At 37.9% G+C, this 17,266-nt stretch overlaps 1 protein-coding gene across 3 annotated transcripts in view; it reads left to right on the forward strand.

Annotated features, from left to right (window-relative positions):
* Positions 1 to 305: 305 nt before the first annotated feature.
* TRMT11 (tRNA methyltransferase 11) overlaps positions 306 to 17,266 on the forward strand; it is a 59,419-nt gene continuing 42,458 nt past the window's right edge. Inside the window, exons 1-7 of one of the 3 annotated variants that reach the window (XM_040474566.1) lie at positions 306 to 432; positions 6,976 to 7,041; positions 8,806 to 8,879; positions 10,235 to 10,316; positions 10,406 to 10,498; positions 10,724 to 10,858; positions 11,563 to 11,719. In XM_040474566.1, coding sequence (XP_040330500.1) covers positions 361 to 432; positions 6,976 to 7,041; positions 8,806 to 8,879; positions 10,235 to 10,316; positions 10,406 to 10,498; positions 10,724 to 10,858; positions 11,563 to 11,719 — 679 coding nt within the window. In that variant the 5' untranslated portion in view covers positions 306 to 360. Of the gene's footprint in view, positions 692 to 6,975; positions 7,042 to 8,805; positions 8,880 to 10,234; positions 10,317 to 10,405; positions 10,499 to 10,723; positions 10,859 to 11,562; positions 11,720 to 17,266 lie in introns of all 3 variants that reach the window. The other 2 variants (XM_040474565.1, XM_040474567.1) reach the window with 2 other exon arrangements.

Here is a 17,266-nt window from a genome sequence, read left to right on the forward strand (position 1 = left end):
CAGTTTCGAAGAACGAGGATTGGAATTGCTGTAGAGAAGGTTGAAAGTTCGCTCTTGGTGGGAGGATCAATGGAAACTACTTGTGTTATCACAACCTGCTCCTGAACACAACACGGCCCATCACACCAGCTACTCGTACTCCGGCACTCAACCACAAAGCACCTCGCAAGCGGACATTGCTCCTCCAGCAGCTGCCAAGCTCAAAGTACCAGTGCGGGAACGCCGGGACAGCGCCCACCTCTCCCAGCTTCCGCTTCCGGTCCTTCAGGCTCCGCCTCAGCAGAAAAGGCTTTGCGAGAAGGAGGAGGAGTAAAGGTGGGAAACTGCGCGAGCCGCGCAGGCGCACCTTGGACGGCTGCAATGGCGCTGTCGTGCTCCCTGAATAGATATCTGCTGCTCATGGCTCAAGAGCACCTGGAGTTCCGCCTGCCGGTGAGCCCGCGGCGACCTCCACAACTTAAGGACGGGAAAGGACGGCACGGTGGGGGTTGGTGTGCGGGCGGCGGCGATCGTCCCAGCCTGAGCAAGCAGGGACCCGGGGGTGTGTGCTTGTCGGGGATATCACGGGTCCCCAGTCCCTCGGTCCCTAGGAAGAATCTGAGCTTGGAGGAGGATGTGTGAGAAAGAAGTCCAAGACGCACTCTCTCAGCCTTGCCAAATATTTTCATTCATTCTTCTACCCATACGCCAGGTATTGGAGTTAGGTGAATATGACCGGTCCTCTTGCTTCGGGAGCTCTTCGTCTAGCAGAGAATAGAGACAGCCGATAGAAATGCTCAGGGCGGTGTTTTAAGTAGCAAATATGTAGGTCAGAGCCTGTGTAGCAGGGTGGGATTGCTGATGGTGGTAGTAGGTGGTAGGAGTTAGATAATGGAGAAGTTGGAAAAAGTGTTTTATTCATTCAAGAAAAATTTTCCGAGTACTTGTAATTGCACGTGCTGGACGCTGGGGATATAAAGATGAAAAAGACTATTTCTGTCTTCAAGGAGCTTACTGTTTAGGCTAAGGGCTGAACAGATGTTATGAAATAACATTTGTAAGTGCACTGATAGATGCTTAGGGAAGTATGAGAGCATAGAAGGGGAATCTAATCCACCTGTGGAGTGGAAGATGTTGGTCTTTAAGATCGCTTCCATTTGACACTTGAAAGTAACTAAAGTATGAATATGAGTTAGTCAGGCCAAGCAGAGAAGTAAGTAAATTAGGATTACAATTTATTATTACTGGATTATGAAATATGTAGCTGAGAGTGGCAAGAAGAGAGCAGGAGAGGCAAATAGGGGCCAGAAAATGCAAAGCCTTGAAAACCCTGGAACGGAAGAGAAAATGTATTTAGCTTGTAAGGGAAATTTACTGAAAAATTTTAAGCTAGGAAGTGACAATAGATTTTTCCTTAAAAATCACTTTGGCGGCAATAATGAGGACAGATTTAAGAGGAATTTGAGTCTAGAATCAGAGACCAGTTATGATTCTGTTGGCATAGTATTATTAATAGATCAAGGAGGCCTGAACTGTCAGGGGGTAAGAGGATGGGATAGACGGAGAAAATATTTAGGTGATGAAATCATCAGGATTTGATGATTGAATATGGGGAGGGGGGGAACAGGGGCCAATTAAGAATGACTTCTGGGGTGCCTCTAAGAGCTTCTCCATTTAAAATGTAGAGCACAGGCAGATAAAAGATTTAAATATTGGTTATGCCAAATTTGATGTGTTTGTGTAATAAGTGGAGATGACTGGGCAGTGAATATATGAGTAGGCACAGAGTACAATATACTGGTAATAAATGCTTGGGAGGCTTCTGCATATGAATACTGGTAGTAAATGGATACTAGGAGGGAAAGTGAAATTATTTAGAGAAAGCACAGTGTTGAAAGAGTGATGGGCCAAATGGAGGTGCTTGGAAGCACCGATATGGAGGGGAAGTGAGAAAAGGAGGTCATGAAGAGGATAGGCAAGTATCAGAATAGGAAGACTGTGAGGGCACAGAAATCAGGAGGGTAAATTTTTAGGAATTTTGCTAAAGCTGTTGTGTAGAATTTTAGGAGGGTAAGCTAGATTGCTTGGTTTAATGGTCGCTGAGAAAAAAGGAGAGATAGACTGCTCCAGAGCAGTCTAGAGCGTAAGAAGGGAAAGAGATTGGTTAACAGGTTGAGGGAGGCCTAGCTAGGGTCAAGCAAAGTTTGTGGGCTGAAGAGAAGGGGAGAATGGCTATAAGGACACAGTGGGGGGTGTTGGCCTTTCACTAGAAGGAGACAGCTTACAAAGGAGAGTTAGTTTGGATGTGGGGTGGCTGCCAGAAGGTCTGCTTTCTAGGTAATGGATGAGTCAGGGTTATTTCTTGAGAGATTAGGGACCAAGCAGTTGAGTGGAGAAGTTGAGAAAAATAGTTAAATTAAAATAGTCATTGAGAGCAAAATAGGGAGCTGATCGGTTAAAAAATTGCGAACACGGTTGTTAGAGCAAATGCTGAAAATCCAGCTGAGGGTGAAGATCATGTGTTTATAATTGTGCCTGAGAGTCTCTGATTTTCTTCAGTTGTGCTCAGTTCGCTGGCCTTAGGAATTATGAAGGAGACTGTGGCATTGATTCAGGATTGATGTTTTGCTGGGCTTGTGCATTGGCAAGATAGGGGTGCAGGGCGTAGAGCTTCATGGAGGAAGTAATATTTTAATAGATATTAATTGATAAAGAGTTGTTTTGTTGGTAAAGAGGACTAGAAAGCCCACTTCAGTAAGACACAAAAGCAGGTGTAAAGGCATGGAGGGAGTTGATTATGCTGGTGGTGTGGGGTGTGTGGGAGTGGGGATGAAGTAATGGGCAGTGAGGCTGGAGAGATGGGTAGGATCCAGATTTTGGAGTGTTTTGAAACTATTACAAGGGATTTGGATCTTATTTTAGATTTAATGGGGAGCCATTGATTCTTTTTTAAGGCAGGAAATGACAATTTTTTTTTTCTTTTTAAAACCAATAAGTGACCAGTAATCATTGGTGTTTTAGAGAATTCTGGAGTATCAGAGGATATCACTTAGAGGATACTGAAGTGGAAATAGAGGCCAAGGAGGGTACGTGCTCCATAGGCAAGCAGTGCAGTGAGAATGGGTGGCTAGGCTGCAGTCTTAACAGCATCCCCAGTACTTGCACATTTTACCTCTTTTCTTTCTCTCAAATTATTCTTAGTCATTGTCTTACCCTAGTGCCAATTTAATCTCCCAAAAAGCTCAGTTCTGTTTTACATTTTCATTGTCCCAAGGCTGAAACTTCTTAGTCTGGCATTAGCCTACCATTGCATGGTTCTTTTCTCTGTCTCCCCCCACCTCCCCATGTCCCCTCCTTCCCACTTCTCCTGCTCCCCACCACAGTGAGACCTGAAGTGAATCCCTATCATTCCTTGAATGATGCCCTCAGTTTTGTGCTTTGGTCTGTGCTGCCTTTTGTCTGGTGGCCCTTTCCTGTTTCAATGTTCGATCTATTATTGATTTTACATAGTCAGTATTCATTGAGATTGACCCACGTATTTAGTCTATTTTAGGTTTATTTTTTTACTTGTTTCTTTTTCAAATTCGCAATTTCCTTAATGGGTTTTTATCCTTCAATAAAATTCTTAATTATGTCTTTTATCCCCTTCAATATAGAAAGCATAGTTAAATATGATAAAAGGAGTCCTGTGGGTATGCTACCTTTGTGTATTGTTTCTCTTGGTTCTTTTTCATATGGGTGCTGGCTTATTTTTAAATATATGCTAGATGTCTTTGTAAAGTTATTTGAAGAAATAACATGAAGACTGGGATGATGTAAATCCTCTTAAAGATAGCAACATTAATGATCTAGAGTGACTTGAACTCATTTTCTGGTGTTAAATTTTGTTTCTGTTCTGATTCACACATGCTCCTCTGGTATGTAGCTTTTGGGGATCTCAATCCAGACTGAGGGGTTTATCAAGCCATCTTCCTTCTCCATGGACGGCCCAATATTCTTCTGTTTCTCTAGCTCCATTAAGCTGTCAAAAACACTTTCCACCCTCACAGCTGCTTTTGGAATTGATAAATGCCCCAGGAAGCAAGTGGCTGCACCTTGGGATTTTTGGCTTCTCCTGAAGTTTGGTTTGGTAATTCTTATAACGTCTCTATGTCTTCAGATGCCAGGTTTCTCTAGTTCTTCTCAGAAGGCTTAATCTGAATTACCTAGTTTGCCATCAGTGGAAGTGGAAGTCCTCTTTCATTTTTACCGATTCTCCCTGTATTACGGGCTTAAGTCAGTTTCCGTGAAAAAAAAACTGAAGTAATCTTTTCTCTCTTGAACTCTGATATAATACCTTTTTGAGCACTCACTGTTTTACACCTCATATTTCAGTTACTAGGTTGAATGTTTTGTTCTACTAGACTGTAAGCTCTCTGAGGATAAAATGTGTGTTTATCTTTACATAGCTTAGTGCCTTGCACATGTTAGTTTTTCAGTAAGTATTGAATTGAGTGAAAGGATCCTTTTGGGGAAGGGAATCATAAGGGCTGTCAACACTTTTGAGTCAGTCTTCTGTATGAGAACTGCTAAGAAGGAAAGCTGCAATGAGTAGCTGCCTTTATGATTTAAAATGAGAGATTAGGAATGTACGTGTGGTCCGGTTTTACCTTTGTAGAGTTAATCAGGGCCAATTTTAGTTGGCGCCTGCCTTATTGTACTAAAAGTAGACATCTGGGTTTTATTGCTGGCTCTGAAACAAACTAAGTGTATGAAAAAGTGAGTGGCTAAAAGAACTGAAAATCTCGTATGAATCAATGCATTAGGCATGCCCCAGATCAGGCTGTATTTTTATATCCGATATAAATTCTTTTGTTCCTAATGGAGAAAAATTCCCAACTAGAAAAGTCAATTTGCCATAAGAAGAGTAAAGATTTTGTGTTTTGCTTTTTCCAAGTGGATTGAGTAGTTTAATACAGGTTTTGCTTATAAATTTGAAACTTGGGTCATCATATCTCGTTTTTAAGTCATTGCTTAAGTTTTAGGTAGTAGAGCTAATGCTATGCCCTAAACTTCAATAATCCTTCACTTTTTTTTTTCCAAAGTAGGAATTTTAAGTGTTTTTTAAAACCTTTGTGGGTTTTTGGCCTGTTACTTTTATATTTTATTTTATTATTTTATTTTTATTTATTTTTAATTTTTTTAATTTAATTTTAATTTTTATTTATTTTTCTTTTTTGAGAGAGTGCACACAAAAGCAGGGGAGGGCAGAGGAAAAAAGAGGGAAAGAATCTTAAACAGGCTCTGCACAGAGAGTCCCCAGTCAGGGCATGATCTCACAACACTTAACTGACTGAGCCACCCAGGCACCCCAGCCTGTTACTAATTTTTAACAAGATATCTCAGGAGCAGCAAATTTTGATGTTTTAAATGTAAAGCTGATCTTGGGGTGCTTGGGTGGCTCAGTCAGTTGAGCTTCTGATTTCAGCTTAGGTCATGATTTTGCAGTCTGAGTTTGAGCCCCACGTCGGGCTCTGTGCTGACAGCTCTGAGGCTAGAGCCTGCTTCGGATTGTGTGTCTCCCTCTTTCTCGCTCGCTCTCTCAAAAATAAACATTAAAAAAAACGTAAAGCTGACCTCACAATATGATTTAATATAGAATGAACAGTAATCATTCTAGACCAAAGTAACTCAATCTAGAACTTCATTTTTTTCTTTTAAGAATTCTAACTGTCAGTCTTGCTTGATTTCTTGAGGTACTGGACTTCAGTGTTGTGGTCATCATCATCTTGATTCCTTTACTAACACCCTCATTTCTGTGCGCCTGTTGCCCAGACCTCCTTATTTTGTGAGGTAGCTATGATTCCCATTTTACAGGTGAGAAAACTAAGAGTTGGAGGACTGAAGTGTCTTGTATAAAACCACATGGTCCCTATTTGGAAGAGGTGAAAATAAAATTGTGGTCCCATCTGACTCCCAAGTCCAGTGGTACCTCCTATTTAAATGTGTATCACCCATGTTGCAAAATGACTTTTGGGTTACTTTCAGTGATTTACTGATAGACTATGCTAGTTCTTAGTCTCTCCATATAATTCAATTGAATTTAGCTCCTTCTACTACCAGGAATTAAAAAAAAAAAAAAAAGATTTATTTCATAGACAAAAGGAAAAACAGAAAAGGCATGAGTTGCTCAAACCTTCCATTCTTTTTGGTCTTGAAGTAGAGGATGTAGGTGGTCTAGGTATACTGTCTCATGGTGGCTGTGGCTCATGATGAGCTTGGTGATCAAGGCTTCTTGTAGTTGGGATGAAAGGGGACTGTAGGCACCCAGCAGAGGGGACACATCTCTAATTAGGTTACCTCCATAAGACCTACAGAGACCAATGGGATTCTACCTGCTTTATGTTATTTGAGGAGAGTAAATTTGTTAGCAGTACAAATTGTAAAATGTGTATAGTCCTCTTGTATTTAACAACACAAAGTGATTGCTTCATGGAATATACATACTATCTGAACAGATTTCAGCTTTGCGTTCCCGATGTTTTTAAAGTAGCTACTGTGTTCTCTTTCTAGTTCTATAACTTTATCCAGAGAGAAGAGGAAGTTCACTTGCTATTAACTTCTGTTTAATGAATCCACAGTGATGCTTCCTGGTTAATCACTTACTTCTTGTCTGAAAATCCTCAACTCATTTGTTTACTAATTCATTTTATTGACCAGTTGTCAGATTTGCTAATCTATAGTTTTTGTCATCTAATATTTTCTAAAATCAGGGCATTTTCTGACCAAGCCTTTTGGCAATCCTCTTGTCTAAAATTTCTCAGAAATTATTTACCATGGTGTGGCTGTAAAATTTTTTCAGAGCTTAGAGTTGTAATTTGTCTGGTGTTGAAACTTAAATGCTTTGGGTAGATCACCAACCCACTCTTTAAAAAGATCTAATTATACCAATATCTGTTAATAGGCTTTGAGTTCCCTGTGTTAAAATGTGTTCTTTCTATAATATTTTCCATATAGGAAATAAAGTCTTTGCTTTCACTTTTTGGAGGTCAGTTCACCAGTAATCAGGAAACTTATGGAAAGGTAAGTTGAATTTATATTTTTCATTAGACCATGTGCAAGTAGAATCTTGTATTTGAAGAGAAAAACTGCAAATCTTAAATTTATATTTGTATAGTTGCTTGTATCTGTTTCTAGGGGAAATTGAATAAAAAGTATATTTTTGGGGAAAAAGGTTGTGGTTTTGCAAAGTCATTCAAGTTTATTTTCTTTTTTTTTTTTTTTTAAATTTTTTTTTCAACGTTTATTTATTTTTGGGACAGAGAGAGACAGAGCATGAACGGGGGAGGGGCAGAGAGAGAGGGAGACACAGAATCGGAAACCGGCTCCAGGCTCTGAGCCATCAGCCCAGAGCCCGACGCGGGGCTCGAACTCCCGGACCGTGAGATCGTGACCTGGCTGAAGTCGGACGCCCAACCGACTGCGCCACCCAGGCGCCCCCAAGTTTATTTTCAATATTCATTTAGTTTACTAGTTTTTTTAGCTCAGCATCTGTACCGTAATGGGTATCTGTCCCTTAAATGAAAAAAAGGGCTGTTTTCTGTTGATGAGGTATGATTAGAATTTAGAATTTAGTGGAATTTCAGACTCATATTGAGAATTATTTAAAAATTTAAAATTGTGCATTTATGAGAATGTGAATTGATGAGATTTGTATTTTGTATTTGATAGTTTATCAGTGTATTAGAGAAGTTTGGAAAATAGAAAAAAGTCATTGACAATTCTTTCACATGACTTATAATTTGAGGGTACTGCCTTCCAGTCTCTTTTCATATGCTTTTTCCCCTTCAGTTCCAATACTATGAACTTCTGCAGTCTCTTTTTCACTTGATAATATTAATTATTAACATATGATTGATATTATTAATAGGCACGTATTGCTACGTAGCCTTCATCACTAACAGGGTTATATAATATTTCCACTGAAATTTTTCTGTAGACTAGTATAAATATTGGAAGAAGAAAGACAGGGTATGGAAGGGAGGATTTCTTCCAAAAAATGAGAGAACTTAGTTGAAAGTCGGCTATGGTTGGACTTTACTCCTGATTGACTTTCGTGTATTGAGGGAGGCGGAAAAGGGAGATTGTGGATATAATTGGGTGAAAGTGTTGAACTGAGGTCAGGAGGCTGCTTTGTGTTTATGTGTTCTGGCAAGGTGTTATTTGGGTGGAGATAAAAAGTGCCTTAATCTTGAGGGTTGAGACAGGGGATTGGTAAACCCTCCTGGGGCACCTGGAACTGTTTTCCTTAGGTAAAATAACAAATAATGATAATTTAATAACGTACCCTATGATTTTCCATCATAGTTATTTCAGAGTTCCTCATCTACCCACTCAGATGGCCACAACTACCTAAAAGAGAGGGATCATTCAAGAAATACATTACTTAGAAGTTAAAATAGCTCCATTATAAGGAATGATAACAATAAAAAAATTCCGAGATTATACTTTGGGGTAAAATACGCATCCTTTGCATTCATTATTTTGGTCAAAATACATAAGAGAACAAATACAGAATTAATCTTAACTGTGTATTTGCTGATCTTTGCATTTATAGTCATTTATAAAAATGTTCTGATGCTGTAGTTTAGTATCCTAACAAATAACCTGTTAAAATAATTCACTTTTTTACTATTGGAGCAATTGTTATTTTGGTTAGAGTCAGATCAGGTATTCTTACATAGACGTTGCAGATAGGAATCTCTCCTTATTGACTTCTTGAATAGAAGCATATGAGGCCATAAAAGCAGTTACAAGTAAGTTGTATATATTGTTATTTTTTTTCAGTCTCCTTTTTGGATTCTTAGCATTCCCTCTGAAGATATTGCCAGAAACTTAATGAAACGGACAGTGTGTGCCAAGTAAGAGAAACTTATAATGTTTTCCTGCAGGTTGTACACCATACTTATACTACTCTGTCCTTTTTTGCTCTAGTGGCAGAGAATAGAAGGGGTTAGTTGTGGGGAGCTCACTGTAGCTTGCAGTTACATGAATTTGCCACTGGATGGTGGTGGTAGAACAGGGAGTTCTCTGCTGAAACAGGGTGGGGGAATCTTAGTGGTGCAATGCATAAATAATTGTTTTGGAATAATGTTTTTAAACTTCTGTATAAACAGGAATATGGTATAAGATGTAAATGCTGTTAGAGGATAAATGCCACATTTAATTATAACCAAAGTATACAAAATCTAGATGGCTTTTAGTTGGGTGAGCTGATTCAAGTTGAAATGACAAAAAGTGAGGACTGCCATAAAATATGTTTTGATATTTTATTTGTTAGCAGAATCCTGACTATCATCTCTTGTGTGGAAAGGAAAGGAAGAGTTCGTTTTCAAAGGATAATATTCTCAATCCTAATGGCAGCATTAATTACAGTTACAAAGTAGTTTGAATTTAGATGCACAAAACTGTGCTACTATGTAGAATGCAGTTCCATTACAATGAATTCTTGCTTGCAATGTTTGTTTGAAATTTGCTTGTAATTGTCTAAATGTTCCTGGAAATTGGTGGAAGCTTTAGGATTAAAAAAAATTTTTTTTGAACATGTATTAATTTTTGATAGACACAGAGCGCAAGAGGGGGAGGGGCACAGAGAGAGGGAGACACAGAATCCAAAGTAGGCTCCAGTCTCCGAGCTGTCAGCACAGAGCTTGATGCAGGGCTTGAACCCACAAACCGTGAGATCATGACCTGAGATGAAGTCAGACAGCCACCGAGGTGCCCTGGATTTTTTTTTTTTTTTTATATAGTAATTTGCTTTTTGTAATCGTTAGGAGAGTAACTACTAGTTACTAAATGTTAGTATTAGCTAAGTATTATTAATAGTAACATTTTAGCTGGTCTTTTTTCTTTTTGTCTTATGGAGAAGACTTTGGGAAAATTGGATTTACTGCACCCTTTCACCTGTTTCACTAAAATAAATGATGTTACTGCATGATTTGTATTCTGGTATAAGAATACAATGATGAAAACCTGGAAAAATCTTGACACATGTTAAATTTCCCTCCTTCTGTGTAAAGTGAAACTTCTCTGTGTAATTTGAACTAAAGCTATGTTGATTTTTAGGACACATTATTTCTAGCTTAGAAAATACAGGTGATAGTATTACTGTATTGTATTAGTGGAGCAAGCATAACGAACTAGGGAAGTAATTGTTATATATTACTGCACGAGCTGATTTCTTTACTGAATTTAGTACTAATCATTTATTTCCTAGGTCCATATTTGAACTATGGGGTCATGGAAAATCTCCGGAGGAGCTGTATAGTTCTCTTAAAAACTACCCTGCGGAGAAGATGGTGCGTAGTGAAATGCGGTTTTATATAGGTATATTTACATATACTGTAGAACTACTAAACTTAAAAGAATTTATCTGCTTTTATTTTAGGTTCCATTCCTACATTCAGATTCTACATATAAGATAAAGATTCACACATTTAATAAAACATTGTCACAAGAAGAAAAAGTCAAACGAATAGATGTAAGTGAATTTAGCTAAAATCAAGATCAAATGTAGTCTGGCTGCTGTTGATAGGTGATAGTACTCAGCTCTGCTAAGTGCTTGTTTTGTAGTACACTGTGTGCTAGGTCATTTTCATGTTTTGTCTTAATGCTGATACCAAACTTACAAGATAGGTATTATTCTGTAAGCACTATTTTTCCTTTACTATTCTAATGAGACATGAGAATTACTTTTATTTTTTAGGCACTTGAATTTCTGCCATTTGAAGGAAAAGTGAATTTAAAGAAGCCACAGCATATATTCTCTATATTGGAGGATTATGGCTTGGACCCAAACTGCATCCCTGAGAATCCACATAATATTTATTTTGGTAGATGGGTAAGCAGGTGTTCTTGTTACCTATTTCAGATCGTTTCTTTAAAAGCTTAATGTTAGACCTTCGAAGGCTCAGAACTACTGTGTGAATTAAAATCGGTGGGAAATACGTGGTTATGTGTTCTGTTTGTTTTTTCAGAGATTCCTGTGAAGTGCAAGAGGCTTGTTAGATACAGGGTCTAGGTAGGAGGTGGTATATGGGGGAAAAAATAATGTAAGACTTGTCTGAAAGTCTGAATTGCTTTTTAAGCAGAGAGAAGGCAGAGTGCTGTGATAGCTGAGGGATCTCCTTTGTGGAGCTCTCGAATTTGAGCTTGCCTACTGAAAAGAAATGAGATTACAGCAGAGCAGTTCTGCCCACTTCCCCTAAGGCTGTAAGTGGGTAATGGAAGCTGAGCCTTATGTTACAGAATATTGTTATTTAGCAGAAACAAAAGAGGTGGCTAAAGTTTATTCACCACCAACCCCTGGAATTATTGCATTCAAATTCAATGCAAATTTAGTTTGAAAAGTCAAAGTCATTTGCAACCATTAAAAAATACAAGGTAATTGTCCATAATCACTTCAGTCACAGTTTTTAAAGGAACAAGTTTAGAGCAATGGTAAGTGGAAAGAAGTTCTTATCATTCAGATCCTGTGGTTTTATTGTGAATAATGATCTTAAGTCTGTTATGCAGTTACACTAATTTGAAGAATCTCTGATCTAGATTGCAGATGGACAGAGAGAGCTTATTGAGTCATACAGTGTTAAAAAGAGACACTTTATTGGAAATACAAGCATGGATGCTGGTTTATCATTTATCATGGCCAACCATGGAAAAGTGAAAGAAAATGATATTGTCTTTGATCCGTTTGTTGGAACAGGTATTTTTATTTAACTGCTAAAATAGTGCATAGATGTTACTTGTCTATATTAGTCAAGGTCATAGTAATATTTTTGCTAAAAGATTAGTACATTTGGACAATAATCATAATTATCATAAGACAGTGGCTAAGAGACAACCACATATTTGTGTAATAGCCCTGTATGTAACACTTTCACCACTTCAAAGATAATGCTGATACAGTTTTGTGAACTTTTTCCCCAGGTAAGCCACTAGGTGGAGAAGCATACTGTCCACTGCAATACCATGCACTGTGGAAGTGTTTTGCAGTTATATAGTTTATTTAAGTAGGAGAACTCTTGGGTGGAAAAAAGACTTGAGTGACAAGACAAAAAAATGTGTTCATCATTTAAAATTGATAACCATATATTTACATGGAAAAAAATGGGTAATGTGTCTTATCTTTGGTGTGGTTTGTAGAGGTCTATAAGTAAGTGTGAAAGTAAGAAAAGTGACTAATTACCAATGGGCTAGAGCCTGGCTGCTGAGGCTGCAATCTGGGTTTTCTGTACACACTTGATTAGATGTCCGTATAATTAACTGTGTGTAGAAGACAAAATTCCAAATTTACCTCATATGGCTCTGTGAAGACATTTTCCTGCTTCACCCCATGTTTTGCTGGGTCTTATTCATGCCTAGGGGATACTAGCATTTAGGTTTGTCTGGCTAAATTCATTGTAATTCCGATTATGTAGGAACAAATTATATTTGTGGTTGGAGTTTCTCCCTATAGCTGTCTTTCCTCATCAGAAACTTGGGAAGCAGTGTTGATGCAATAGCTAACGTTGTTGAATTAGAAAGAAAAAATCTTCCTGAGGAGATTATGGCACAGGGAGAGGTTATGTGACTTAGCTAAGGTTATACAGTGTATAAATTTCATGAGATTCAAACTTAAGCAGTCTAACTCCAAAGCTCATGCCCTTGACTGTTATCCTATCTGTATTAGGATCTGTCGGCCAACTATTATACCATAAACTAACTTGAAGAATGTCTCCACATGTGATTAGGAAGAAATAGTATCAAAGTCAAGAGATTTCCAACTTGGAATGATTTTCTGTGTTTGTTGTTGAATTAATCTGCTAGTGAGTCTCTCTTCCCCACTCCACCAGTGTCTCCATATATCCCACATCGAACATATTATCTGTTTGTTTCTTTCTTCATTATCCTAAGTGCCTCCCCCCACTTTTTGTTTAAGTTTATTTTATTTTGAGAGAGAAAGAGAGAGCAAGCACATGGGAGGGAGGGGAGGGAGGGTGGAAGAGAGATAGGGGGTGGGGGGGGGGGAGAATTCCAACCAGGTTCCAGGCTCCATGTTGTCAGCGCAGAGCCCCATGTGGGGCTTGAACCCATGACTGTGAGATCATGACCTGAGCTGAAATCATGAGTCGGACGCTTAACTGACTGAGCCACCCAGGCGCTCCGTCTCCCCACTTTTTTGTTAAACTCTTGTTGGAAATAATACCAAACTTATAGTAAAGATCTAAGAATAAAAATATAACAGAGAACACTGGCATATACTTGACGCAGATTAAACTATTATTAACGCTTGGCCTCATTTTGCTTTATTTGTTTTCTTTTTATGTTTTTTCAGGGAGACACGTTAAAACCACATAAATATTCTATTCCACATCTAAATTATCCTCACCCCTGTCAGGTTGTCAGGTTTAGCACTCATTGATGATTCTTGCCTGAACCAGTCTTAACTTTGATGGTTACAAAGCGATGATTTCCAATAACAGCATTCCCCCCACAATAACCCTTTGACACTCATTTTATTATAAGCAAGAGCCCTTTCTTCTCTTCTGTGTATTTATTATTAATATAAACTTGTAGATTCCCTTATTTCTCCTTAGTGATCTATAATCCATTACTTATTTTGTTGCTCAAATTGTCCCACATTTGCCAAGTGAGAGCCCTTTTGCACTGGATTTTTGTGACACGTTTCTATCTTATTTTTGAGCACTTTCTTACTTTCTGGCTTATCTTTTTACCTGCCCAAATCCTGGAATCAGTCATTTCTCTAAGAAACCATTGTTTCTTTTAGTGAAAATGGGATTAGAGACCACCAAGGTCTGGGTGCTAGACATCTTTGTTTCTCAACTCTTTCAGCAGGGAAGCTAGGACACTTGTGTGTGTATGAGCACATTATGTGTATAAATGTGTATGCAGATACATGTTCCTACATGTTCATGTACACTGCAAATTCTGGTCTATGCTGACAGATTTCTTTCTTGCCTATCCCTATTCCATTTTTACATGTGCCTTCTTCTTCAGTGAGAATACTGTTTCTGCTCACCATGCACAGGTTTATTCTTTTGCTCATTCCTATCATGCATCTAAAATAGTTTCAAAATTGCTTTGTCCATACCTCTAAAAGCAAAGCAAAACAATACAAAACCCTATCAAAATGATACGTTTTTGGGGTATGTATTCAGTTCTCTACCTCACCTGTCAGTAAAGTCAAATATTGTGCTTCTTTTTCCCCTTCATTTACAAATCAGTTCGGAGTTCATTTTTTCTGTTTGCCCTCAGTTTTAGATTTTTACCTCCTTCCATTCTTGTTGATTTATTTTTAAATATGTAGAAGCTCAATTTGCTTCCAAAAGTCAACTATACAGGAGGTGTACTCAGACAGATGTCACTCCTCTCCTTATCTCTTCCACCCTCCTCCCCGCCTAATCCCTTGTAGATAACCAACTTCTTTTTTAGTTGATTCTCCATTTTTTTTTTTTAAGGATAAGCAGATATATGTACATTTTATTTCTTTTTTCTTATACAACTTTGCTTTTTTTCACTTAATAGTATTTCCTGGAAATCACTTTCTGTTAATTCACAGAGATTGTCTTCATTCTTTTTTATAGTTGTACTCCATGGGTGTATGTACTATAATTTATTCAAATGGTCTCCTATACTTGGACATGGGGAGTGTCCAGTGTTTTACAGTTATAAATCATGCCTGCAATGAATAATCTTTTGAATATATACTCGCATAATGTTGGAGATGTGGCTCTAAGGTAAATTCTTAAAAGTAGGATTGCTGGGTTGACGAATGTATGCATGTGTAGTTTTGTTAAATGCTGCCAAATTCCTCTCCATTGTGCCATTTTATATTCTTGCCAACCGCATATGAGAGTCCCTGTTCTCCCACAGCCTCACCAGCACGGTTCATTGTCCAGGTTTTCAGGTGTTGCCAGTCGGTTGGATGAAAATGTTATCTCGATGTAGTGTTATTTTGTATTTCTCTTATGAGTGAAGTTTAATAATCTTTGATTTTTTAGGGGGCACTTTTTTAACTTTTTTTGAATTATCTTTCCTCTCTTTTGTCCATTTTTATGTAGACATTTTGTTCTTTATTTTTGAAAGTATTTTTTATGTTAGGGACATTAGCCCTCCCTCTTCTTTCCTGTTGTTTTGTTTTTTGTTTTTGTTTTTGTTTTGCTTTTGTTTGTTTATTTTTTTCTCTTTTTTCTTTTTGAGAGAGGGTGTGCAGGCACGAGTGGGGGAGGGGCAGAGGAAGAGGGAGAGAGGGAATCCCAAGCAGGCTCCACACCCAGCGCAGAGCCCAAGGCAAGGGGTCACCATCTCACCACCATGAGATCATGACCTGAGTCAAAATCAAGAGTCTCTCAACTGACTGAGCCACTTAGGCACCCTCCTTATTTACCCCTGTTTTCCATATGTATATAAAATGTATAAATTAGTAAATATATACATATATATGTACACACATACAAAATTAAATATATTCTTTCCATTTGCCATTTAACTTTGCAAGTAATTGCTTTTTTGCCATTCAGAAGTTTTCCCTGCATCTAAGTTATATAGAGGAATCTAACTATGTTTTTCTTTTCGTGCTTCTATAGTTTTAATTTTTTTCTTTTAAATCTCTGGTTTATTTGGAATTTTTCTTGTATACTATGAGGAATGGATCCAATTTCTTTTTCCAAATGTTAAACCCTTTATTAATCCTTAATTTGTTCTTGAACTTTTAACAACTTTTCCTGTGAACTGAGAAGTCTTTGAGATACATACATGTACATAATATGTATACAATATGTAGACAACACCATAAAGGTTACAGAGTTCCTAATGTACATAAAATTTCTTTCCTTTCCCTTGATGTATATGAGGTTGGGTGTATAATGAAATGCTAACTGCCACAGCAATCAAAATATTGATTACCTTCAGTGTTGTTAAGAGGCAAGGAGACCTGCCTCTAATTTAAGCTGCTTTAGAGCAGCTCCTTAGAGTGGTTAGGATATCTTGGTCATGTGACTGTTTGCATAGGACAATTAATGGAAATTTGCAAAGAGGAAGATCTTTGCAAAAAATGCTGCTAAAATATATTTTTGTAATATGTGTTTGTAATCTAAGCATAGATTTCGAGCTTTAGTTTTTGGTGCTTTAGTTTTAACTTGGTGATAGTCCATAACTGTGAATAGACACAGTTCTAAGTATCATTTGTCCTCTTTCTTGGGCCTTTGTCTCACTGATGGGTAGTACCTTCTGAAGGATTGCAGAAATAGCCTAGTGCCCTCTTCCATGGCCATAGTTTTTCACAAAGTATTTGATGATATTTTTATCCTTATGTTTCCTTTTCTAGTATTTAAAAACAAAGTCAAGTGCATTCAATCTTTTCTCATTTTAAAAGCACAAAATTAAAATGTATTGCATTCCCGAACGCTTTATCCACTGACTTCTCATGACCTGTGATTTTCTCAAGGTTACAGAGTAGAAGGTTTCTGGGAAACTGAAAGGAGAGCATAATCTTTTCCTGCCTAAATGCCTTTCCTTTTTCTTTGAGACAGTCTGCTATTGTTGTCTAGGATGACAGTATGAACTGCAGAAACACACTAGTTTTTCATTTTAGTGAATATGTTGAGTTTAACTTTAATAAGATTAAAATTTTTTTTTTGTTTATTTATTTATTTTTGAGAGAGAGACAGCTTGAGAGGGGGGAGGGGCAGGGAGACGGAGACACAGAGTTCAAAGCAGGCTCCAGGCTGTGAACTGTCAGCACAGAGCCCACTGTAGGGCTCAAACTCACAAAACTCTGAGGTCATGACCTGAGCCAAAGTCGGACGCTTAACTGACTGAGCCACGCAGATGCCCCATAATAAGATTTTTTAAAAGTTGTGTATCTCCATTTTTTTTCCTAAGAGAGGAGGTATGTATCATTGGCCAGATCAATCCTCTTGGTATTTAGGAAGTTAGGAAGTCCTGTTGTTCTAATATGAGCACAGCTACAGGATGGATGAGCATGGATATGTTGAGTACTATAATGGTACCAGCCTGCCTGTGATATATAAGAGTTGTGAATGGTATACAAGTCATATTAACTGAGTGTGCCCCTTTACTTATTTAGTTTGATAACAAATTTAATTTTGTTTATCTAATTGGTAAGCTAAGTGTATATGTCATTTCAATTGGTGCTGACCCCAAAGGAAATTAAATGGCATAGAGAAAACAAATAGGATGAGTTTAAATCTTTACTCTATCAGTTATTATGTCACTTTGGGCAGCATTC

Source organism: Herpailurus yagouaroundi, unplaced genomic scaffold, assembly GCF_014898765.1.
Source record: "Herpailurus yagouaroundi ecotype Mexico unplaced genomic scaffold, PumYag 139, whole genome shotgun sequence".
Taxonomy (NCBI): domain Eukaryota; kingdom Metazoa; phylum Chordata; class Mammalia; order Carnivora; family Felidae; genus Herpailurus; species Herpailurus yagouaroundi.